Below are 24,839 nucleotides of genomic sequence, written 5' to 3'. Positions count from 1 at the left end.
TGACAGAGTCTTCAGGAAAATAACTTCATGCAAAATTCTGTCCTTTGGTCACACTTCTTTTTAAAAAAAAAAAAAAAATATCTTTGGCCCCAACTGTGCTTCTTTCTCACTCTTATTTTTTTTTCCATCCTCTTTCCAGTTATTCTTTTCCATTTCTTCTTTTTCCCCTGCTCTATCATTACTGACTTGTCATCATCTAAACTACATATTCCTTTTTTTTTTTTTCTTCCAGTCATTTTTATAACCTGAGCATGGAGTTGCCTCTTCTTCCCCCTGCTCTGCCTTAACATGTTTAAGCAGCACAGTAAATGATGCACAGCAGCATTTGCAGCAGATGCAGGGGCAGAAGAAGGATCTATTAATTGTTCAATCTCTGTTCTCACTTTCAGTTCTGTGTTGTATCTTTGTAGTAGCTGGACCATATAGTATTTGCCTTGCTAGCTTTTCTTTCTCTGCCATCTCAAGGTCAAAATAGGTAAACTGCAAGGTATGTCTTGTGATTATACAACTAATATTTGTAACCGCTGCTGCTTGCTGTACCTCCTACAGTTACACTATACTTGAAGCCAGATTTTATTATTCCTGGAGAGAACCTGCAAATTAGTGCAAGATCCTTGTGGGTGCAAACATGTGTTCACAAAAGCAGATCAGGTATGCACAACCGTAGTTACCTAACGTATTAGTGCGAAGGACCTAATTTTAATTTTTTTTAACAACCCCCTCCTCTAGCACTGTGGGTGTATGAGCTGATAATACCGATCATACTGTTTTTCACTCTGTTTTACTAAAATTGCATTAAAATCCATCAAGCATCTTGTGAAGTTTAATGGAAGATTCACAGCCATAGTGAGTCCCTGTAGCAAATGGTCCTTGCAGCAGAACCCATCCTCTTCCCCCAGTGCAGCCCTGCCCTGCTGGCTGCGAAGCACTGGATGTTGATTTTGGAGGTGTATCCTTTCCAGGACCAGTGCCTTTGGCTCGCTACTGCCCATGATGCTTCTGGCTGAGACACACTTGGTTATCTCACAGGATCCCATCAAGGAGGAAGACAGAAGATGGCTGCTCATATCCTCCTCCTTGCCCAGTCCCTCACGTGGTGTCTGTGGGCTGGGCTGAGTGCTGGAGGGCAGGGAAATGGCTTCCTCATTTACAGGGCCTTTGGGTTCTGGGTGAGGGTGGCCAGAGCTGCCACTAACGAAAAAGCCACAGTAGCTGTGTACTGTACACGGTGCTGTTCAGGTTCTGCACTGGTGTTGCACATAAGAGGTTTTGATGTCAGTTGGAATAGCAGTGGTTGATCCCTCTGTGTGTGCAGACTTGGTTGTTTGGCACCACTACTTCAATTTGCATTTTCTGTTGCTGGGTCTCTTTTCTGTATGCACTTGAGGGGATGCTCAGAGGAAGACAAATGGAAGCAGAGACATAACTCCAACAAAACCTCTTGTATATGATAGAATTCAGACTACAGTGATGGTAAAATGTTTGTCAGCAATTCAAAATTCCTTTTTCTCTGCTTTAAGTCTTCCTGGAATACCCTTCTCAGAACTTCAGTGTGTGTTCATTATAGTGAAACTCTGTAAGGACTCGTCCCTCTAATGGCAGTCCTGTTTGGTCCTGTGTGATTAAGGTTTGCATCTCAGAGCCATGAAACAGGAAATCCCCTAAATAAAAAGTAGGAAGGCAGGAAATCTTCTATCCTAAAGACAGATGAGGTTCTAGAAACTGTTTCAATAATTACAGACAGGTCAATCAGAATGGCACTCAGATGTACCTAGTTGCTAATGACAAATAGATACGTGTATATTCATGGATGTATTTTTTGTTACTGTTTCCAGCCAGACCATTATATCAGTAGGCTTTCACAGAGCAGTGTAAATAGCAAGTACATAGGTAATCATGACTTTTTGCAAGGCAGTTTTTAAGTCTTATCTAACCTGCCAGCTGTACAGAGGAATTCAGCTTTCATAGTGTAAAAAAAACAAGGATCCATGAGAGACTCAAGCTTCTTAAAAAGACACAGCTAACATTCATTTGCATCAATTTATACTAGTTCTACATCACAATATAAAAACCAAGGTATATCGCCCTGCCGATTGGGCTGAGATCTTCACGCTGCTCTCTGAGGGCAGTGAGTCATCTGCCCTCTGCCACTCCTGTGCGGACTTGTCCCCGCAGCGTGTGCAGGACTGCGGGAGGAAGCGACACCTCCCTGCCGTGATCCATCCTTTCTTGTCGGAAGCAGATGGAGCCCTAACGAGGGATACTGGGACCGACCTGTCAGGGCTCCTTCGGTGACAAAACCATTTCACTCCTGCCTGGTTGTGAGGAGCTCTGCTGCAGGAGGAGTTCAAGATCTTGCCATTTCTGTGGCCAGGTTTTTGAAAATAGCTTGTGAAACAACGATTTTAAAGAACAGCTTTTAAGAATTAGCTTAAAAGCATGCCCTGAAATCAGCTGCTGTCCCTGAGCTGGCACTGTGTGAGCTGAACCAGTGGCTTGGCTAGGTGACCGTGGTTTGGCTTGATCTCAATGGACAGTTACCTGCCTCGGTCAAACCATTTGTATTATTTTCTGCGAGGGGTGGGGGTGGGTGGGGGGTGGGAGTGTTGGGTTGTTGGGTTTTTTTCAGTCAAGAAAGAGGGAAGGGGCAGATCAGCCAGGGGTGAAAGTTGTCCTGCCTGCCTTCCACAAAATAGTAAGCTCCTGGCAAGCAGTGGGAGTATAATTAGAAGAGGGAGCTGATTAATGCCTTTGGGCAGGATGGACCAGGGATGTTGAGCATGGCAATGCTCACCAGTGCAGCATCTGAGTTGCAAGTGCTCTCCTGCTTGGAGGAATCGGCAAACCCTGTCCCAGGTCCCTGGGTGCAGGTTTGACAAAAGCTGGCGAGCCGAGATGGGTGGAGGTAAAAACCAGGCATTGCTGTTGGGAGAGGTGTGCTCTAGGGGCATGTCCTGCTTTTCTATGGAAGCTGCATGGAGTAGAAGTGCACAAGTGTTTAGCTCAATCACTGGGTGTTGGGTGGGACAGGGAGTGGTTCTCTCGTGTTCAGGGCTCCCTAGGTTGTATTGCAGTGAGCTGAGACTGCTGTGGAGATGGCCTGGATCAGCTAAGTGGGACAGCCCTGAATATTTCCAACGACAAGACCAGGATGGGGAATACATGAGACATAGTGACTTGCAAAACCTTTTAGTAGAATAAAACAAACCTTTTCTTCTTCCAAAATGAGCCTAATGTATGCATGGTTTATGGTGCTGATCAGGCAGAGACTGAAAGTGTTCCTGTACATGCAGAAGGCAGTGCAGTCCTGAGTTTTGGGTAGTGTTTGTGTATTCTTAAAAACTAAAATCTTGCCAGAAAAAAAAGGTTGCTGTAGTGCATCATCATGTGTATGAAGTAGATATTGATATATAAATTCAGGTTTTGATGAAAAAAATACATATTTTTGATGGAAGCATTATGACATCCAATATTAGCTGATAAAATTAAATAAAGTAGGTGCCTCTGAAGTTAAGTTCTAATGGATAGTCAGTTTTCTCATGATGAAAGAAGTGCAGATGAGCTTGCCAGGAGCACAGTTACATTCATTGGTACATTAATTTCACCCCCCAGGGTTACTTGGAGTTTAAAGTTTGTATAAGCTGAGGGAGTGCATAGATGGATGTCTTGAAATTTTCTGTCTGTGGTTCTTCATGGTACTAAATTGCAGGGTTAATGAAAAGCATATAATCGCCAGTTGCTGATAAACTTGGAAGTTTTGAAACAGAACTGAAAGGTCATTGAAATAACAGCATTACCAAAACAATGTTTAGTGTTTATTACAGGCTGCCTTTTCAAAATTGCAAATTACCCTTGCAGCTAGTACTGTTAGAGAGCATAAAGATACAACTGCATTGATCCATCACGTTGAATGGCTACAGTGCAGCCATTAGCTGAGGAAATCCCCTAGCTGGCTGCTGGAGGGAAAGTACTTCCAGGGAAGGATCACCCAGTATGTGTCTTGCTGCTGTGCTTCCATCGTGAGTTTAACCCAGCCTGGTTGCACGCTGCTGCTGTTGCTGGGTCCTGCTTCCTGCTGGCACAGGAGGGAGGGGAGAAGCTTGCTTCTTCAGCTGGTTCGTTTTCCTGACCCAGCTCCCTGTCACAGGCACACCCAACTGCCAGCGCAGGGAGAGGGTGAGATCGCTTCTTTGAGTGATGTTATTAATTTACAGGACAGAGTAGTACAGTTCATGTCTTTGTCAGTTTACTATTTCTCCTAAGCATCCAGTTTTGGCTGCTGCTGCCTGGAGAGTGCTGAACTGGATGGGTCTTACTGACCTGGTACAGATCTCATTGTTATAATGGGTCTATAAAAACTGCTGCCATTTCTAAGACATGTCCAGATTATACATAAACCATCTAGATAATGTGGCTGCTGCCTTGGTGGTGGGAACCACCTTGTCTTACTAGCAGAATTGAACCCCCGTATTATATCTGTTTCTTCTGGTTTTCTCGTCAAGTAAGGAACTTTTTGCACCATCTGGTTGGCGTGTAGTGGTTTATTGCAATTCCGGTGAATTGCAATAAACATACCTTTGCACCGCATAAGCAAGGTAATGTCTTAAAGAGTCTGGCTTGCCTTTGAGAACACAGCTACCGTGGTTTAGGCATCAGCCCTCCCCAGCTACGACTGCCTCTCTGAGGATGCCAGCTGTAGTGGTCAGGTGAATGGGGTTCCCTCAGCCAGCAGAAGGCTGAGTCTCAGCTCAAACCCCCTTTTACCTGCCGTTTAACCTCAGGTTTCCAACAGAGGGGCAAAGTATATTGGGACGTTTGTGTCTTAAATTGCTGTAATAAGTTTTTTTTGCGGAGTTTGTTTAGCAAAGTCTATAAAGAACTGGACCCGCAGAGCTGAAAATTTAATCCTATGCTTTTATTGAAATGTCCCATGTTTCTGAGTCTGGTGAATCCATGGAATTAAAGAAATTAGAAGGTTTAAAGCTTTGCACTGAAATGCTATTGTTTCGTCACCTTTTCCCCATGTCTAGGCAGTCAGCAAATGTCTGGACCTGTGGCTTGTCCTGTACTACGTGCTGCAATAGCTTCTATAAATGCCTGTGTGCTGAACTGCTGTCTTTTCAGTGCACACAGCAGCTCACCTACTTATGCACTCCCAACAAGTGTCTTTCCACCTAGACTGCTGGTTTGGGAAGGAGGCATGTACTAAGCAGAAGAAGCTTGCAAGTTAATCTGCTCAGGAAGTTATATTCCAGGTATATTCCAGATGTACACATCCTTGTGCTTCAGACAAAGTTTTTATTCAGCAATGAAAAATGGACTAAAATCCTGTCTTGACTAAATTGTGATGTCCTTTTTCCTGCCGAAGTCGGCTTTGAACTGCGGGGCCTAAGTGCAGTCTTGGGTCTGGGCTCCAGAAAGCCGTGTGCTTCCTGGCCAGCCAAACAGCCAGCGGAAAGCAGATGGGCGAGAAACCAAGTGCATGCATTTTTTCCACTTGAATTTGTTCATCCCTCTCTCCAAACATAAGTCCATTGTGTGTCAGCCTCTAATGGACTATGTGGAAGGTGGTTTATGTTCGCAGCATCTGCTAATTGATCTGGCCAATCCGCAATGGTGGACAGAGTGGGCTGGTCTTGTACAAAATGGAGATAGATGAGCCAGACTTCCAGGTACTTTCAGGACTGCACAGACAACAGCTAAGATGCTGATTCCCTACAAATAGAGGAAGAGTTACCTGGTGGTGACTGCTGTCTTGATTGGAAGACAAAAAGACTTGTTGAATTAGGTATTAAAAAAATGTTTTCCTTTTAAGCTTGCTTAGCTACATCTGGGCAAGTAAGCTGGAACTTGATTTTTTTTTTTTAAAAGGTATTTAGGCAGCTAATGGGCTTTAAGAAGCTGGCCTCTGAAACAAGGCTTATGTAACATGATGGGAATCCGTGGCTGAATCCCAACCAATCAAGTCTGTGGAAACCCACAGATGAAAACTGGGTATACAGAAGTGGTTCCTGTCATGGTCTGAAGAGGTGGCAAATGACCCTGAAAGCCAGCAGTGCAGCTGTGGCTGTTTAAGGCAAGGTTGGCTCTGCACTCAGGATTCACGCCAAATCGGCAGGAGGCTGGATTGTTTTCTCTCAAATATGTCACGAGCACAAAATTTTGATGACCCAGTGTCCCTGGTTGGAGTAGACACTAAGGGAGCAACCTTGGCTGGAGGAGGTGGCTGTATTCTGTGGGTTGCTTGTCCTGTCCCCTGCTCTCCCTGCCTCCACGCTGTATTGCCATCTCAACTCTTATTTTCAGTGCTCCTTTCCGTGGGCTGCTTACCCTGTCTGAGTATTGGATATACCATGGCCAAATTCAAATGTCTCCTTCTGGATGGAACAATGTGTACTTTCCTGTTACAGCACATGCTGCTTTCCCCTTGTGGTCTCTGTCGGCGGACACTTGTGCTTAGATTTACTACACAGAATTCCTTTGCAGGTGAATTAATTTTTAATCTGTTTTTTTTCCCCTCGGTACACTTGGTGGTTTAGCATGCAGCAGGCTGTGGGCCACATTATGTGCCCCTCCCAGGGAATTTAAGCAGGAGCTGTGCGTGCCTGCCTGCAAGCTGAACCCCACATCACATCTGGGCAGCTACAGAGAATGTAGTTAAGGTTCCAGAAACTACTGATCACGAACATTTAGCCAGCAAATCATAAATGTGAAAAAGCATAATGCTGTTCCTTCGCAGCAGTTTAATTCGGGTCATTTTTGAAAAAAAAACAAAAAAACAACAAACCCAAACAAACAAAAACTTCCATGCACGTGATCCAGTTAAAAGTGACTTTTCTTGTCCTAAAGAACTGTGCCATTCAAAAGAATGGATTAGATATTCCTTTGCCCCTTGCCCCTCCCATTTTCAGAAGGAAAGGGTTGGTTTGGGACTTCGTGGAGTGCTGCACTTTGAGGTGGAAACTGAAACGCGTATACTGAGCTATGTACGCATCCTGCTAGAATAGAGCAGAGTAACAGGACTTGTCAAAGGATGTCAAGTGGCTAATATTATTGTTTAATTCTAGTTTATGTTACATATTTTTTTTCTACACAAATGAGTGTAACATGGTGTAGTGCCTGGAGATTGGTGTAGCTGATACTGAAGAGGTGTGTGCTTGGATGTATGTACATGAGGTCATGTGTTGCAATGCTTCTAACTTGAAAGCTAATAACTCTAGTTACAGGCTGCATGCCCTACATTAAGAAAGCCTGCATTAGGTTCTGCCTTATAGCCCGAAAGCAGAAGATTCAGGGAACAGTCAAAGACTACATCTGAGTGTGGTAAAACGTCTCTAAAAGGTTGGAGAACTACTTGCGAGTCCTCTCCTCCCAACTGCCACCTTGGGATTAATGCCTAACAAATTTATCTGCTTTTCTTTCATTGATGTTTCAATTTAGGTAACTAAATAAAGATACAAGGTGCTAAATATGGGCCTGTCTGGCATGTAATTGCTGCCAGAACTCAGCAGCTCCTATTGAAGTTGGGAGTACTGTCAGTGTTTGCAAATACCTGCTGCACAGACACTGTGTGTCTTACATACCGCATTAGCTGGTATTTACAAAACATACAGGTAGCAAACCCTGTAATTCCCCCAAGAAAGCTGACTTAATCCCGATTGGTAAGTGCTGTTATGTTGACTGCTGAAATGAACAGCATGGGTGGAGCAAACAATTCCTGCTAGGGAAATTTGGGAGCTTGTTATGTGCGTTTGGCTAGAAGCAGTTATTGGGTTTAGGTGCTAACAGGTATTTGAAATAGACCGTCAGGTGCCTTGGTTCCCACTGCCTGACTTTACATACTCACATGGCAAGTGGGTCCAATCTTCTGGCTCTTCCTTACATTGCCAGATAACCTGAGGACACGGTGCTTAAGAAATCTGGGCTGAATTTTGTGGGGAAGAAAGAAGAAGAAAGAAAGGGAGGAGAGTTCTGAAAAGTTGTTCCATACCTTATCATCCCCAAATGGATCATTTTCAGATTCTGCTCGACTGCACCCTGTCTGGCACAGAGACAACCAGCTTTGTACTGTTCAATGGAAAGGGAAATAGGACGGAAATTAAATTATAAACAAGGTGTTATCTGTGCTGTGGCAAGCTAAATCTAAACTTTGAGGCAGGACTGTCAGATATCTGCAACTCTCCACTGTCCCGTGATGCCAGATTTTGTCACTGTTTGTGGGGGAAACATTACATAAGTGTTGCTCAGCTTTTAATTCATATGAAAGTAAGAGTACCTATTGTAGCCTTGGAAAAGACCATCTTTAATTACAGTCAGGGCATTTAATCCTTCCCCTACATTTGTTTATATATACAGCTCCCTCTGTCTTTTCTATCCACCTCTAATTACAAGGTTTCAATGACAAAGTCGAAGTTGTACAGTAAGACATTTGGGGACGTGTATTCTTAATTACTTCAGGGTGATTTCTTTTCTTCTTTTCCTTTGGTGTTCTCACTTGGGGTCTGAACCAGCCTTTGGGTGGCTGGAACACGCACCTTGCTGTCATACCAGGGCACCCCAAACTGTCTCATCTCAAGTATCTAGAGTGATAAAAGGCAGCTGCACCCACCACCTCCTTTCCCCCAAAAACCAATTAACTTTGTTTGTGCATGCTCAAGCTGCCACCATTAGCACTCCCTCTAAGATGGCCACGAAGCTTTGGTAGGTACAGGTGCTAAGGAAGTATTAGCAAAAGCAAAAACGGAAGTAAGACATTGCACTGAACATCCCTTTCTGATACTTTATTTCCCAGTCAGAGCTTAAAACTTCCTACCTCTGAGAACGAGAAAGCGATTGTTTAGGTGCTGAACCGGTGATACAGTTGCCTTAACTCTGATTAGGTGTTAAAACTGCAGTGTGAATTGCTGTTGTTTCTCTTGGTGCCTCATGCACATGGGAACATGGAGTCCCTACAGCGTTTGTCAGGCTAGTTAAATCGGATGCCTGGCATTTGGATATAGAGGTACAGTAGACAATAAAACCACAGTTGCAGGTATCCAGTATTGCAGATATTAATGCCTCACACTCTTCATTTAACATGATGCAGGAAAAGGCTGCTTAATTCCGTCTGTCTGCCATCCCAAGGCCCCGCACTCAGTGTGTGACACCAACGCATGGTTTTAATTTGGCTAAAATAATTCAGCTTGTCTTGCCTCTCCTTTAATTTGGCATCATACAGCGGTGAAAAAAAAAAAAAACCAAATTGAACACATTTCTCCCCTCATTTGACATATGTATAAAATAACTAGGTCTATAGGGAGGCTTAAAATTAGGCAGAAGCAGCTCACTAGGCCTCGTACCATGCTCTCTTAGTGCTGTGCTACAGCTCAACTTCTCTAGGCTTCTCTAAGCATTGTAGTCAACCCCTTTTTTTTTTTTTTTTTTTTTTTTTTTTTTTTAAGATCCTTCCTGTTGGCAACTGTCCTGAGACACGATGTTCTTGCTTAGCATTTTGATGTGGGGAAACAGTCTGATAATTAAAGCCGGTTTCAAGCCATGAGCTGATTTGTAAGCAGTGACTTGTTCTGGGGTGTTGTCAGTCGACAAACGTGTAGCTGGTGTGCGCAGCGCTGTGCTGCACCTTGTGCCTTAAGCGCCACGTGAGAGGGACATACACACTCCCCAGAGCCATTGTCAGGGAGACTACCTGCATCCTCTCCAGCCACCTTTTGGTGAATGGTTAATTTGTGGAAAATTATAGTTATCATCCTCTTCCCCTCTGCACGTAAGCCCAGTGCAAATCTCTTGTTGTTACGCAGCTTTTCCTTGTTTAAATAAATGCAGTTCTCTTCAACCTATACTCAACAGTCCTCAATAAATTACTCCCAAGAGTACTGTGAAAGGTGGCAACTGAAAACACACCTATTGCAGAACTGCAGACCGATGTCGTGGGTTAGGATTTGCTGTGCAAATCTCCTTTGCGGTGTTCTGCCGCTGGTGAGGACCAAAGCGTTACCCCACTCAGGTAAATGGTGCCCCACTCTTGGGGTTTCAATGGGGAGCATGTGTAAGTACATGTCTACCTCCGTGTAACTTCAAGTGGGAATTAAAACTGCTTGATACTGGAATGGCATGATCTTGCAATGGCACTTCCCTTATCTAATTGGGTCTGTCACTATTCTGAGGTAACAGACAAACTTAAAATCTTAAAGTCTCCCTGCAGCGTAATCTAAGAAACTCGAGTGCCAGTAAGACAGATGGGTTTGAGAGGTCTAATTTAGGAGGACGACTAAGTTGCAATGTGTGCATTTTAATGTGTGAAACAAATGGGTGGAAGGCTGGATGAATGAAGTAGTATTAGATAAGTTTATTAAAAGCATGGCTGATTATTTTTTTGTGAACTCTTGTTTTCAAGTGTGTAGAAAAGTATTTCAATCACTCATGTATTTTCCCACAAGGCAAGATGTTGTTCATCTGCCTGTATTAGGTAGGTTCTGCGTGATGCTGAGCTTGTGGTACTAGGTGATGCACCTCTTGCTACTGCTTAAAAGTGTTTGAGAAGTGAATGTTAAAAGAATTCATATTTGTCTGACATCATTGACTTTGAAGGTTTAAAATACAGAAAACTCTTCTTTATAGATGAGTACAACCTAAAGGCTGCAATGCTAAAACATAGGTTGGAATCTCCTTTTCTCCTTTTTTTTTTTTTTTTTTTTTTTTTTTTTTCCCAGAGGAAAAGAAATCCATACAAGGGCAAAAACTTACTGCAGGGGATTTCAACTGTTTCCATAATGTTTGATTTCAGTTGTCTCATGTTCTTGCAAGGTCAGAGATTTTGTTGTCTCTGGTCAAATGATGGAGAATCCTGTACATGTAAGTTTGAGGTGGTCACCATCCAGGAAAGACAAATGGTACCCAGCTGCCATCACATTTGCTTGTGATGCTTTTGGGAATCCCTGTATAGCTTGTAAATTACTATTGACATTTCCCATGAAGCGCATCTCAAATTTCTGTGTGTTGCTGTTACTTATCTCTGAGACCCAAGACAATGAAGGGCTGTTAAACTTTTCATGGCTCCTCTTCCAGTAAGAGCCACTTAAGATGGTGGGATGGCTGAAGCCTGGGGAAAGCTGTGAGGACAAACCTGTCTGTAGGGAGGAGCCTGGAAAAAAACAAGGAGAGGAGGTGAGGGTGGTCAGATGTGGGTCCTGCAGCTGCTAGTACTGCGGAGCCTGAGGCTATGGTTGCCCAGCAGTTAAAACTGATACCAGTCAGCGCTGCTGGTGTCCCACCTGTCCCAGAACCCTTGCTGGCCTGGTCCTGCCTGTGCGTTGCCTTGCACAAGTGCTCCTCTGAGTGCCTGCCATGAGCCCAGGAAGGAAAAGGACTGGCTGGAAAATGACCACTGTAATTTGGTGTTGGCGTCTCGCTGGGTTGGTCTGCAGGCCACTTAGGCCTGTGGATGAGCGTGTAGTGGGGTGGCATCGGGGTGTGTGTGTGTGTGTGCCTGTGTCACACCTCGCATGCCCCTCTGGCAGCTCGTGCTCACTCTGCAGCAGGAGGAAAACTTGAGTGGGAGACGGTCAAGGCAACAGGCACTAACTGTGCCACGGGGCTTTTATTTCTTCTGCTGGCCAAAGTCAAAAGTGGCTCTGGGACCCTCATCAGTTGGTCTGTCTGCTTCTGCTGTTGGGTACATTCCTGAAGGGACAGCATGTCGGAGGGCTGGCCAGCCACCAGCTGCTGAGGTGTCTCATGGTTGTTCAGGTTGCTTTATGGTGTCATTCCTGTCCCAAGCAAGCCTCAGGAGTAGTTTGCCCCTCTTGGCTACTGCTGCCCCTGGCTTACGTGGGCTGCCTCAGCTCACCCGCCGGTGGGATCCAGAGTACAAGGAGCACCAAAATTGGCTTGTAGGCATTTTGAGAGATGAGGAAACATTGATGTAGCCCAGTGCTCCTAATTTAGAACAGGCAGCTGTCATTGCACTCAGGAGAGAGCTACTAGGGGGATGGAGAAAGGAGGGAGAGGGGAAGAGGGCAACATGGGCAGCAAAGTCTGCCAGGCATCCCCTCTCCTGGGAGTCGACAGCTTCCCTCTTTCAGACCAGCCAGTATTCACCTGTCCCCAGCTTGCATCCCAGCTAACTTTCTGCATGCTGCTGCCAAGAGGCTTAGGTGGCCAAAAATGTATGCGTTTGTGGCACTGCAGATACTTCCCTTAACTTACGTTTGCTGAAAGATACAGGAATAAGTTCCGATTTCATGCATATGTTCTAAAACATGAACAAGCCATGGCTTTTGGATGGTAAAAAGGCAAAGTTAAAGTGTGGAGTCTTGGCTCAGCAAGTGGGCTGAAGTGACACTAAGTGAAAGTAAATAAAATGCACTGTGAATGCTGCAGTGTGCATTTATACATTGTGAAATCGAGAGCTTAAATGAGTGATAAAATGCACAAAACATTGACATGGTAAGCTGTATAACAAGAAGCAGAGGTTTTCTTCTGTCTTCCTTAGCGTTAGGAACAGCACCAGACATTTCTGAGCAGTATTCATGTGAAAACTTGCAGATGGCTAAGTTCATAGCAGCACTGGCTCTTTGAAAGCTAGTGAGGGTAAGATACACTTGCAGCGTAGTGCAGTTCTGCCTTCGTAGGCAGTTGATACCTTGTGTTGGGATACTTCAGAGGTGCCTAAGACCACCAGCTACTGGACTGCTAAAGCCGGTCTCAATTTAGCAAAATAGATGCACAAAAATATTCAGCATACTGAAAATGCATATAGAGGATGAAACTCCTAGTTAATACTGAATAAAGCAGGTGGTTGCACTGATTGTAGGGCTGCTGCGTTTAATTCACTAACAATCACTGCAATTAGGCACTCTCAGCTTTTTTTGCCTGTTGCCACAGTGCCTTCCCAGGCTGTGCTGCTGAATTTAGCTGCAGAGGCCTCTATGAGGTGTCAGACATGAGCAAAAAAATGCCATGTGGACCAAACCTTGGATGAATGAACCAGCAGCACAAACTTCATGATTCTGTTCTTAATCTGGAAAAAAAAAATGGCATCTATTGCAGAATGCTGCTGGTTTGACTTACCTTTTCTTGGATGATAAAAGGCCAAGAGGTTTGCTGTAAGGGTGCTACTGAATTTTCTGGTTTTGACTCTGAGGCACTCAAGCATTTCACACATCTCGTAGCAATCGGCACACTGGGTGCCTTGCTATGGTACAGTGCTTTAATACTAAGAGTTTTTCTTTCCTTTTCACTAAAACAAATTTGTTGCGTAGTTGAAATAGATTGTGCAGCCCATGTGTGAGCTAGAGCCTCTTTTGGAAAAAAAACCCCAATGCCGCTGAGGTATCCTTTGTAGAGTAGAAAGTACTGAAAGTGTTTCTGGCTGAAATAAATATGGAAGAGACAGGACTTTATACTGCAGTGCAGGGTTGTTATCTTCTATTGTATTTGATATTTTGCTGAAGCTTCTGTCTGGACCATTAATAAATAGGTTTCTTCAGAACCATTTTTACATGATTGAATTTCTATGATTTCTTAAGATGGAAGTTTATATATAATCTCTTTAAATGCCTTTGTAAACAAACGTGTTTTAATTAGTACTGGATCATCTTTGCTAGGCTATAAAAAGTATTGTAGGGCTGTAAATACATCATTCCTGACATGTACTTTAAGAAAAGTGTTAGCTTATGGAGGAGTGAGGCAAGTATGCTTGACTACCAACTTCTACTAAGCAGATTGGAGTATATAATTACATGGTTTCCTACATTATATGTATGGCCAGGGATATACAGAGTAATACAAACACATTTAATTTTCAGTACAATTAAAGCCATTTGCAGCAAAATTCTATTATTGCTCAAGAGTGTGACTGCACAAAATAAAAAGAGCTGAAGCCCTTAGATTTCGACTCGCTGCGTCAAGCTCTAGTAAGAAAGGGCTGATGTTGGAGTTGGAAGGCAGGCAGAGTTCCTCTCTGGTTTTATCGTGGTGGCAGGTGAATCCTGAAGTTGCAATGGGGAAGTTTTTAATGCTGACCTGCATTTCTTAAAAACTTTGAAATAATGGTAAGTTTATGAATAATGATGCTGTCCGTGTTCGTCCTGACCAGTGCATGTCACAAAGGATCCTGAGCTTCTGTGTTTGCTGATTCTGTCTAAAACTTGAGTGCACCCTGTACACAGGTATTTGCATTTCATAAATAAAACTGTGAAGAGTCTTCCTGTAAAAACATGAGCGTCTTACAATTGCAGTTGGCTCACTTCTGTATTTTATGCTGAATTTCATGTGTGATAGAGAGATACAATCACATTTCTTTAGGGAGAAAACACAACCATTAGTTCAGCGCAGGGGTCTCTGACCCAGAGTTGTGGGCTCAGCCCAGACCATTTTGGTTCACAACGTACCTGGAGAACATTTTACTCCAGAAGTGCATTTTTGGTGCAGAGATTCTTCTCTGACTTTACCCTATGTACATTATTAAGCCAGATTACATAGTCATATGCGACAATGAAGAATCTAGTAACTGCTCTATATTTAAACCTTTGTGTATTAACTTAATTGCACAGCACCAGGACCAGGATAGGTTTGAATGTGGAAAAGAATGTGAAACATGAGAGAAGGAATCTTAAATGCTTCGGTACTTCTGTCCAGTTTGTAATACGTTGTCTTCTAGATTCATTTCAAACAGGTTTATATTTTTTGAAGTGGGGGTTTTGTTTGTATTAGATTTCTACTGAATTTGCCTTGCGATAGGGTCTGAGGCTGTCTGGATTTTGGACTGAAATGGTTAATGTATGAAAATGACAAATTTTTAAATTTTGCCTCTATTTCAAATATATCTGTTGTTCTCACTAGTGCGGCTTGTAATGATTGCATTTTCAGTATCATTTGAGTGTTTGATCTATAGCGTCCTTTTCTTTTCAGAACATCACCAGCAAGTATATTTAGCAATTGATGCGAGAGTATGTCAACCTCCTGTACACACAGCTAATTGAGACTAAATTTGGGGGGACATCTGAAATACAGACACGTTCAGCCACGCAAGCATTTTTAGCATTAAACTCTCTTGCAGAAAGCACGGTTAGGGCCTTCTTGTGAGGCAAGCATTGTTTCATGCCCGTACGTGCTTTGGTGAGGCACTATGGTGTGAGAGGTACGTTGGGCTGTGGGTGTTGAAGCAACAACGCCCTGTCTAACCCAGCCAACTTCAACCCAGCCAGCATGAAGGGAAATTCAGAGCATGCAGTATGGGAATATGGATGTTTAGTGGCTTTTTGTCCACTTCCTAGCCTTCCAGATCCTTGCCGCCCATCAGCTAGAGATGCTGCGACTCTAAGATGCCTCCCAGTATGGCCAAGATAGGTCCATGTCTTGACTGGGCAATCTGCTAGTAGGAGTGAGTGGACCAGACCTGTTGTGGGACTTCCCACAGGATGACAAACATCGCTGACAGAGTTGCTCCTTTGCTTTTACAGCCAGCTTGAGAATGGGCATATGTGAGAGTCATTCTTCTAATTTGGGGAGCCTGTGGACTGAGACCTTGAGGATGTGCAAGGTGAACACTGTCATGAATTTGGCTTCTCTCTAGTGAGTTTTATGCTCTCGCTCTTGATTGTTGAGAAACACGAGCGTGGCCCTTTTGACCCTTTCGCAAGTGCTCTCTGGCTGTCAGCAGCACAATGTCAACAGTAGGAACTGTTGTTCATGTCTTCGGGGGCAGCTTTGAGGAAATGCCTACCCCATGCTACCTACCATAAACGCATGGAAAGCTGTGGGCAGCTTTGTCTCCATGGGTTGCCCAGCCAAGGTGGCGGGATTGACAAGCATGCGTTTCATTGTCACGCTGTAAACTCTCATGAGTGTCTGGGGCCATTTAATTTCACTGAGGCCTGGCTAAGGCATGCCATGCTGAGGTCTAAGCAGCTTGGTTTAGACAAGCACTTGCTGAAGGAGGGCTTTGCTTTTCCAGCTGGCATTGTGCAAGATCAGTGGCTTAAAGGATGGATGCTGTTCCTTCCCCCAAATAAGGTCTATAGATTTGTACTTGTATGGTTTAGGAAACATACCTTAGCTGCTATCAAAAAACTGTACAACTACTGCTTGAACAACTGTCTGCTGTCTGACTAGCTGCAGGCCATCTCTGTCTGCTATGCTGGCCTAAAAAAGCACTGGAGAGCCTTTGTGGAAAGACTGCAGGTGGATCGGGTCACCCCACAGACCTACCAGCACTGTATCGATCAGACTGGCACAAGTTTAAGTCACAAAATTGGGGTTTTTCTTTGCTGTTACGTGAATGGGAGCGATCTTGTGAGTCAAATGCTATGGCTTTACAAGCCATGTCTGATTTAAATGCTTTTAGAAATGTTGATTGGAGGGACTGCTGAATGGCAACAGCTTTGTCTGGGTAAATCTTGGAAAAACCTTCAAGGATGGCACTTCTACAGCCTTTCTGGCAACCTAGTCTGATAGTGCGCCACTGCCCGAGTGAAAAGTTAGTTTTCTAATGTCCTTTCTGAACCTCCTGATACAGAGCCATTGCCTCTTGTTATATTATTTGGCCTACTGAGAAGTATTTTGTTCCCATTGCAACCACCCATCAAGTAGTTGTAGGAATTTCTTGGAATTGTTGCAGTTTCCTTGGAATGAAGATTATCCAGTGTGCACAATAGGCTTTTTTGTTTCTGTTTTGTTTTTTTTTTTTCCCTCTACATTTTAGTATTCCATTTCTCGCTGTGCTAAAATGGATTTGCATCTGGGATTTCATACATACGGGGAAGCTTATTGACCATTATCTAATAGACTCATTTAGCACAATTTTGAAATTGGTTAGTCAAAAAAGATGTTAACTTTTGCATGGCAGTTTCTTTTGGAGAAGTGGTGAACCGTAGCTTCTCTGGCCAGCCATTGGTCCTCTCTTTTCGTAGCCAAGCACTGGAGCAAACTGGAGTCTCTGAGGACTAGAGTCAGTGAGTGGTCTTCAATTGAACTTCTGGTGGATGTCCTCGTACTGTGGTGAAATTCTTAACAACACTGTGTTGCTGTTTTGTCCCTCTAAGTTGTGGGGCTCCACAGTTCATTTTCTTACCAGTTCTGAAATACCTGCCAGCATTGCCCATCACAGCTTTCATGGTTTAAAAACCAGTTCAAGGGAATTCCAGCTGGTACCTGTTAAGTTAGTTGTCAACAAGTTATACTCTCCTTTATATGAATGTGATGAACCACCTGACTGCTCCTGGATGTGGCCACTGCTGTGGAACGCTGACCAAGTCTGTGGGGTTAGTAATTCATTTTTATTAAGCATTAAAAGAGCTATAAGGCAGATTTATAAGACCGTGTTGTGAGCTCACTTATGGGGAAACACTGAAGTCTTGAACATCTGAAACCCCTTTATCTTCTGGCAGAAGGGAAAATGTGGTAAATCAGAGACAGGTCATGCATGCGCGCCTCTCCATGCATGGGGCTGTACCCAAAATGGAAAGCTGCAGGTTTGAGGATTCAGATTTTGGATGGCTTTTTTTAGGTCCTTACATTCCCTGATAAATTCAGTAGCAATGACAAGGGGGATATTTCAGTTCATCCACATGAGGTGAGAGAAGTGCCTGTTTCTGTAGGCACTGGTGTCCTGGCCTGACACCATGCTTTGTGTGGGTGAAGGTGTAACAGTCAGGTTTCGAAGCTGGAGCAGAGCATCATTACTGAACTTCAGCCACATTTCATGCACAGAGATCGTTACCCTGTTGCTCTGAGACCAGGCTGCTTTTTTTTGCTTATTTTCTAGGTGGAATTTAAGGCATGAGCTGCAGAACACAAAGCAGCTCCGGCTGCGATTACCTCTGTGAGTGCTTTTCCCTCCTCCAGCGGTCACAGTCAGCTGAGGAAAAGCGAAAGCTGTCAGGTCCCTGCAGAAAAAGAGAGAAATTAGTAGCTGGCAGAGTCTGTACGTGACACTTATCTGCTGCAAAGTTTGAGTCCCCCGTTCCTGCTGGTGTGATCTGTTAACATAACATGCCTGAAATATTTTCTTACATACTTAGTTTTTTCTAAGATGTGCAAAATGAAAAATGTGGGGATATTTACTCCAGTACTACAGGAATTGTGATGGGCTGGTTTTCTTTTTTTTTTACATTCACAATCTATGCCATCAGTCATGCTGTTGTGTTCTAATATAGGCATTGGCCACATAATCATGCCTGCATTTATGTGAAGATCTACATAAAGCTTATGCTTTAAAATCTTTAATGGATTCATAGGTGCTGAGTAGTTAAATGAAAGAAAAAGTCCCTTTAAAAAAAAGAAGTTAGAGCAGGTCTTTTAGTAAGTGTGTAATTGTTAGTGCTGAGAATGCCTTAAAGCATTTTGTTTTTTAATACTTAGCACTTTTTAGTTCTTCTCATTGGTCAGATAAAATACTCTTCTTAGCTCCAGTCCTGTATTCTTCATGGCACTTCTGTGAAGTCCTGCTTTACTGGGTTGGCAGATAACATTAAAAAATCAGTGCTTTAAAAAGACACACAGCCATGTCCTCTGGATCTTGGTAAGGTTCCTGTTAACTCCCCAGCTGATGGTAAGGAAGTGCACTGAATCCTTATTTTCTCCCTGTAGCAAGCAGACTTTCTTCAGATAGTAACAGAGGCAGATAAGTTGAGTATGTAGTCTGGTTTCATTAACGTTTTCCAGGATTAATATTAAGTAGAGCTCAGATCAACAGCTCTTTATATTCCTTATCAGACTTTTAATTACTGCAAGTATATTGATCGTGCCATTTCAATGTATTTAACTCTCTACTTACTACTCGGATACTATTCTTGTTCTCTTCCTTGCCACATCCTCCTTTATCTTCAGTCCTCACTTTCTTGTCAGCTGTCTAAATACAGTTGCATCCAAGTTGTGCTGAGTGACGCAGATGATTGCGTGCATTTACAGGTCAGTTAAAAAACAAAAAGATTAATCTAATTTAGCCCCTGAAGCAAGTTTTTTTTATTTAAAACACAAAACCAGCCAGGTAGTTTTTAGAGGTTACAGACACAGAAATAAAAATTTACTTGATTAGGATTTTCTGTATAAATGGCAGTAGGCTCTAATTCTGGTATTTCACTGTTTTAAAGATCAATGTCCCAGTTTAAGTTAGCAGCCGCAGAGGCGCTCTGCAATTGGATGGGGCTATTTTTGTGAATACTTACCCCAGTCTTTGTTGCTGTTGTTTAAATAAAAGCATTTAGATGGTTTAGAGCCTTATATTTAAAATGAACTCCAAGCTGAGCCCCAAGCCTAAACACAAAATCCCTCATCAGTTTTCTCTTGAGAATCACATTTTCGCCAATATTCCTTTTTCCTTGAGTGGCTTGAGGAAAGAATTAATGATTTTATAGAAGTGCTCTTTGATTTCCTACCTAATACATTGCTGATTTATAGGCAGCCAGAACAAAGTGAGTGTGCAGTTGTTACTGTACTGTATTTTAATTAGTTTTTATTTTGCTTTGGGTTTTTTACCCATTGATTCTCAGGTTGTTTCACATTACACTAATCATTCCAATTACACATGTGCAATTTGTCATTGGGTGCATATTAAACTCTCTTCAGCTGCATTTTAATAACAGAAGCTGAATTCTGTTCTGAATTGATTGTTCCAAAGAAAGTTCATTCTTGACCAAAAGATAAATTTCCTGCAAAGTTTGTTTCCTTCATGCAGCATTGAGCAGATTTGAAAAAGATGATTCTTCATCTTGCACTTGTGATCCGCTTCACTTACTGCTACTGCTTTGTGGGGGGTGTCAGCACGCTCCAGGTCACGGCTTCGCTCAGCCTCTAACAGGCTGGCAGAAAGGAAAATATCAGAGATGTTGCTCATGTAAGCGCTTCCGCATCTGTTTCCATCTCATCGCAAAACTGAGAGGTGATTTCCTATGGATTCCAGTTCCAGAATTGTGCATTAAAACCAAGAGGGATTTTCTTTTGAGTTTAACTGGAGAAACACACTCGCACACCGTTGCTGATTTGCCACTGCCTTGTTCTGGATAGTTGAAGCAACTGATTCATGGGCTATGTATTGCCAGCTTCTTTCGCAAAGACAGACAGAATGTTTGGAAACCGAGAATCTGTCAAAATACCACTTTGTCTTTTTACTGAAGGATTTAATGTCACTAGTACAGGAGAGAGAGCTGAGAGCAGCCGTAGTGATACTCACAAAGGAATAGTGGAGAAAGCAGGACCTCCTGTGACTATTTTCTTTCGTGTGTTTACGATAAAGGTTGTGCTGGCTGTACAGTGAGAGGAGGAAAGTCTCCTTCCTGGGGAGCCTGTGGGTCAGTCGATGGGAGGAGAAGGGGGATCAGGACCTCCCTGCCACGATACAGTGATGAACCATGGCTGGAAGCAGCTGGGAGCTGTGCAGAGCTGTGTGGGTGCCCTTACCTGGTGCAGCAGGAGCACATTGATCACATCAGGCAGGGCTAATGGGGGAGAGGGGAATGGGGGTCTGCAGCCTCCCCGCTCTTTCCCACAGCTCCATCTCTGCCTGCAAAAGTGACTGGGTTGGAGTGAAGTCCCAGTTTTTCTTCCTTACCCAGCCATGAATTCAGTCTGCGGCCTTGCCTGGATTTCCCAGATCTCTGAGCGCACTCCCCCTTCGTTAAGATGGGACTAACCAGACTGAGCAAACCGCTTTGAAATATAGGTTTGAAACAACTATCTGAATGTGCTAGGCAGCATTACTGCATTTCAGGTGACCTTTTGGTCTGAAACTTTGCCAAAGGGAGGGGAAAGGAAGCCACCGTTGAATCGAGTTCTGCACAGAGATCCTGCAACAGATGGTGTTTGCATAGAGGATATGCTGTTCGGGTGCAACTTTACTACAACGTTCTTCGTTTTTCATAATTTCAGGCGGGCCAAACTCCGGCTATATTTGGAACAGCTAAAACAGCTTGTGCCTCTCGGGCCGGACAGCACCAGACACACCACTCTAAGTCTGTTGAAAAGAGCTAAGATGCATATCAAGGTAAAAACAGTAATCCATATTTTTATTTCTTTTAAAGCAGACTCTTCCAGAATGTGTATCCACAGAGAGGAAACTAATTTTCACACAAAATCCATATGCATATGTCCGATCTTCTGGATATATTGGCCTTTGTTAGTTGCAAGGATTTCAGTAACAGTATCAAGGTTTTGTGTTTTGCAGTTTACCCTGCAGTCTGAGATATATAAAACCGGTGATTTCCGCTTAGTTACTAATGCTTTAGCTTGTGTTTTTAAAAAGAATATGTATGTATCAAGGCTGTTCTTTGATTTATTTTTTTATGGACTGAGCAAAGTAGCATTGTGCTGCACTGATTTCCATGTAAAAAGCCAGCTCTATTAATGATCAAAAAAACTAATGGAGTCAAAAGGGTTTATAGCTACTGGTAAGCCTTATCCCCATCCCACATCTTGATGACCAGATCCTGCCTCCAGGCAGAAACCAAAAATGAAATGCAGTCTCCTGTTAGTTGCCGCTCCCCTTGCGTGTTTCTTGTGTGTAACAAGTTTAAAATAAAAACCAAGCCCAAATCTCACCTGTGATCCAGCAGCAGGGCAGGTTATACCCTTGTACAGATAATTCAGAGGGAGTTATTCCTTGGGCCTTCTCTCTCCAAAGACGCCTTCGCTCCCATCTTCACTGTCGTAGTTTTCAGGGGAATGGGGTTATGCCCAGAAATAAACAAGTATTTAAATGTAAAAGTTAAAGAACAGGTTTGTGGCGCTGTGTCCAGGACTGTAATTACTCATCTGGCATTTTCTCAGTGTTATAGGGAAACAGGTCAAGAAAAGTGTCGGGAGAGGTCGAACACTGCCAGTAATCTTGGGAGTATTTTTGAGAATGGCCTGCTGTTGTGCAGCATTAAGATTCACTGCAGTTACAGAAATGGGTGTAATTGATAGGAAGAACTAAAGGTGAATTTAAGCAAAGCCATTCTTGTGAACAAAGTTTACTGAGCTACTTCTTCAGCTCTTGTAAGCAGATTTACTCCAGCTGGGCAACCCCTGTTTTTACCATTTGAGATTTTGGCCTCTTGTTTATAATTCGGGCTAACGTGTGTGAAAGGCACTGCGTGTGGTTTTTGTCTTGGGCTGCCCCCCTATCATGGGCTTATGCATACAAATTGAAAAACTGTTTTTGCAAGTGGCAAGTGTGAGAGATTAGCCATGCAGTCACCATTTCAGCTGCTGATAAAAAAAGCTAGGAACAGATTCTTTCCAAAGCCCCTCGTGCACGGTACCGAGTACTTATTTTCTGAATGCTGAAAATGAAGTTGAGCTTTCTTTTTGAGATTTTAACTGAACCTACCTTAACTGGGTTGCCACTTAATTGCTCCTTTTCGTCAGGTCATCCTACCTCCCCGCTGCACTGCCAGAGCGTGCCAATGCTTGTCTGCCATTTCTAACACAGTCATTAGTTTTGAACTTTTCACACACGCATCCCTGTATATTGAAACTTGCCCTGAAAGACTGGACGGCTTTGAGTCTCCTGGATACGAATCACCGAGTTCATTCCTAAGATAGTTGTTAAGAACTTGGGATTGCAGCCAGGAAAATGGAGGAAAGGAAGTCTGATCAATTGGGCACATTTGGTTTGTTGTGTCCATGGATGTACCAACCCCTTTTTTTATTATAACACTGTGTATCCACGTATGGAGTGTATCTACGTAGTGTGTTGCCTGGGAGGGGGCTTAACATGAGGCTGCAGAAGTCAGAGTTCATTGGGCCAGGAAACTGCCCAGTTCAGTAGTGTCGGTTATTTTTTCAAAGATAAATACTTTTGCTTTCAGGCTTGCATTGGAACAGCAAAATCTCTGCAATCCTTTTGCTTGTGGTTTGCTGTGCACTGTCCCGCCCCGCTCTCCTCAGAAAACCAAGCACAGGTTCATTCGGCCGGTGGGGAGGAATCGTCAGCAGCTGTGTTCACTCCCTGCACATCTCCTGCCTCTCAGTGGTCCTGTAAACACAGCTCACAGGGAAATCTGCTCTTTCTTATAAGTGCTTTCACTGCTGCAACCTGTAATTTACTTCATCAGTTAGATAATTTTTTAAAGTAATATAAGGTGGTTTGGTTTGTGTGCCCTTCCTGCTTTTGACCCCCTCTTATTCATTACACTTTCGTCCCTAATTATATAGTCCTTTTTTTTTTTTTTAAATGGCTGTCAGTGGTTTGGAAGAGGGTTCAGTTGAAATCTTAAAAGATACTATTTCTGTATTCTGCATTTGGACCAACAGTACAGCACATTTTACCAGGTGTGAAGTATTCTTTTTATTTCCCAAATTAATACCTTCTTTTATTCAAGCAGAGGGGAGATTTTAGGTAGATGGGTAGATGTGTGGAAGGATCCTTTTCCAGGCTGTTTGCTGAGAAGTTTTGGATTAATACCACTGATTTTGTAGGAGGTTATCGCAAAATTATCATATTTGCTCTGCAGAAGTTCAAGGAAAAAAATGCAAGAATAAAGAGAATTGTTAGTAAATTCCTCCTACGATTTATAATTAATACTGCTTATTGTTAATGAAGGGTTTCAAATGGTAAAAATTGCAGTAGGAGGGAGAGCATTCGGGAGGCCCGCAGTGGTTCCCTCATGGTGAGAAGTCTCTTTATTTCACCTAAAGAGGCATTAGGTTTGGACTGAAACCTGAGCTGCGCTCTAGTTATCTAAGATGATGCTGGTTTTGCCTGACAAAATGATTTAAATATTCCCCAGAACCCAGGCAACAATAATTTGGTCTTGGCTGAGGAACGTCTGCTAGTGGCAAGAGAGGCTCTGAGGGATTCCCCCCCCCTTCCCTGTATCCATGTATCTTACTGTGAAACAAATTCAGTTCTGGCCTAGCCAGCTTAATTGAACTGAATTCTACAGAACGGTAACAAAAAATGAATTTTTAAAACTTAATTCAAATTTAATTTTAAATTCATTTTTCAAAATGTAAATTGTCTTAAAATCACTGTTTACAAAAATATCTTAGGTTACTTATGTTTTAACGCGTGTAAAAACTGTCAGCTTACTGTCTTCTCTCTCCCTTTAAGAAATTGGAAGAACAGGACCGAAAAGCTCTAAATATTAAAGAACAATTACAGCGGGAGCACCGCTACCTCAAACGCAGATTGGAGCAGCTATCCGTGCAGGGCATGGAGCGGATCCGCACTGACAGTATGGGATCAACAATATCCACTGACTCTGAACAAGGTAATTGAAGGGGGGCTTCCCGAGGGGCGCTGCCGGAGTGGGAAGGGAAAGGGAAGTAGGGAAGCAAGAAAACATCATTTAGAACTAAAATCAAGCTTTCAACAAAACCCAGACAAAATTGTTCCAGTATGCGATTTGCAGAATAAAAAACTGCTGCATCTTTTTCACACTATTTGAAAAACTTTCTTTTTTCTAATCAGTTTTGAAGCTATTAATACCGCAAGATTTTTAAAGTTATTTATGCTGCATGTGTTTCTGCCAGTTTTTTAAACAATTACCATTTAATGTTCTGAATTTTTTGTGTAATTATTGGTAAGGCTGGCATAGTATTTTCTTCTTCGGAAAAAAAAGATCTTGCTCGTCTTAGTTCATTTGTGCGAATAAATTAATTCCACATCATTTATTGTGAAATTTTAAAACATTTTCTGTGTAACGCTCACCCAGTGTTCCCTACATTTGGTTCTCATTTAAGGCAGAGCTCTTCACGCTGCCTGTCACCATTTCGCATTTTCTCATTTGAAGTTTTTCTGTGCCTGAACACGCGCTCAGGCTGACTTCTTCAGGGCCTGTGGGAGATGAGTTGTTGGTCACGGTGCAGTCACCGGCGGACAGATGGCTACGCCACGGTCGCTACAAGCCGACACCTGT

General features: G+C 43.0%; 1 protein-coding gene across 1 annotated transcript in view; it reads left to right on the top strand.

The window, feature by feature from the left end:
- MXD4 (MAX dimerization protein 4) overlaps positions 1-24,839 on the top strand; it is a 38,238-nt gene that overhangs the window by 10,898 nt on the left and 2,501 nt on the right. Inside the window, exons 3-4 of the mRNA XM_009643187.2 lie at positions 20,866-20,980; positions 24,032-24,191. Coding sequence (XP_009641482.1) covers positions 20,866-20,980; positions 24,032-24,191 — 275 coding nt within the window. The remainder of the gene's footprint in view (positions 1-20,865; positions 20,981-24,031; positions 24,192-24,839) is intronic.

The sequence above is a fragment of the Egretta garzetta genome, unplaced genomic scaffold (assembly GCF_000687185.1).
Source record: "Egretta garzetta isolate BGI_Z169 unplaced genomic scaffold, ASM68718v1 scaffold107, whole genome shotgun sequence".
Taxonomy (NCBI): Eukaryota; Metazoa; Chordata; class Aves; order Pelecaniformes; family Ardeidae; genus Egretta; species Egretta garzetta.
This window is presented reverse-complemented; position numbering and strand designations above follow the sequence as displayed.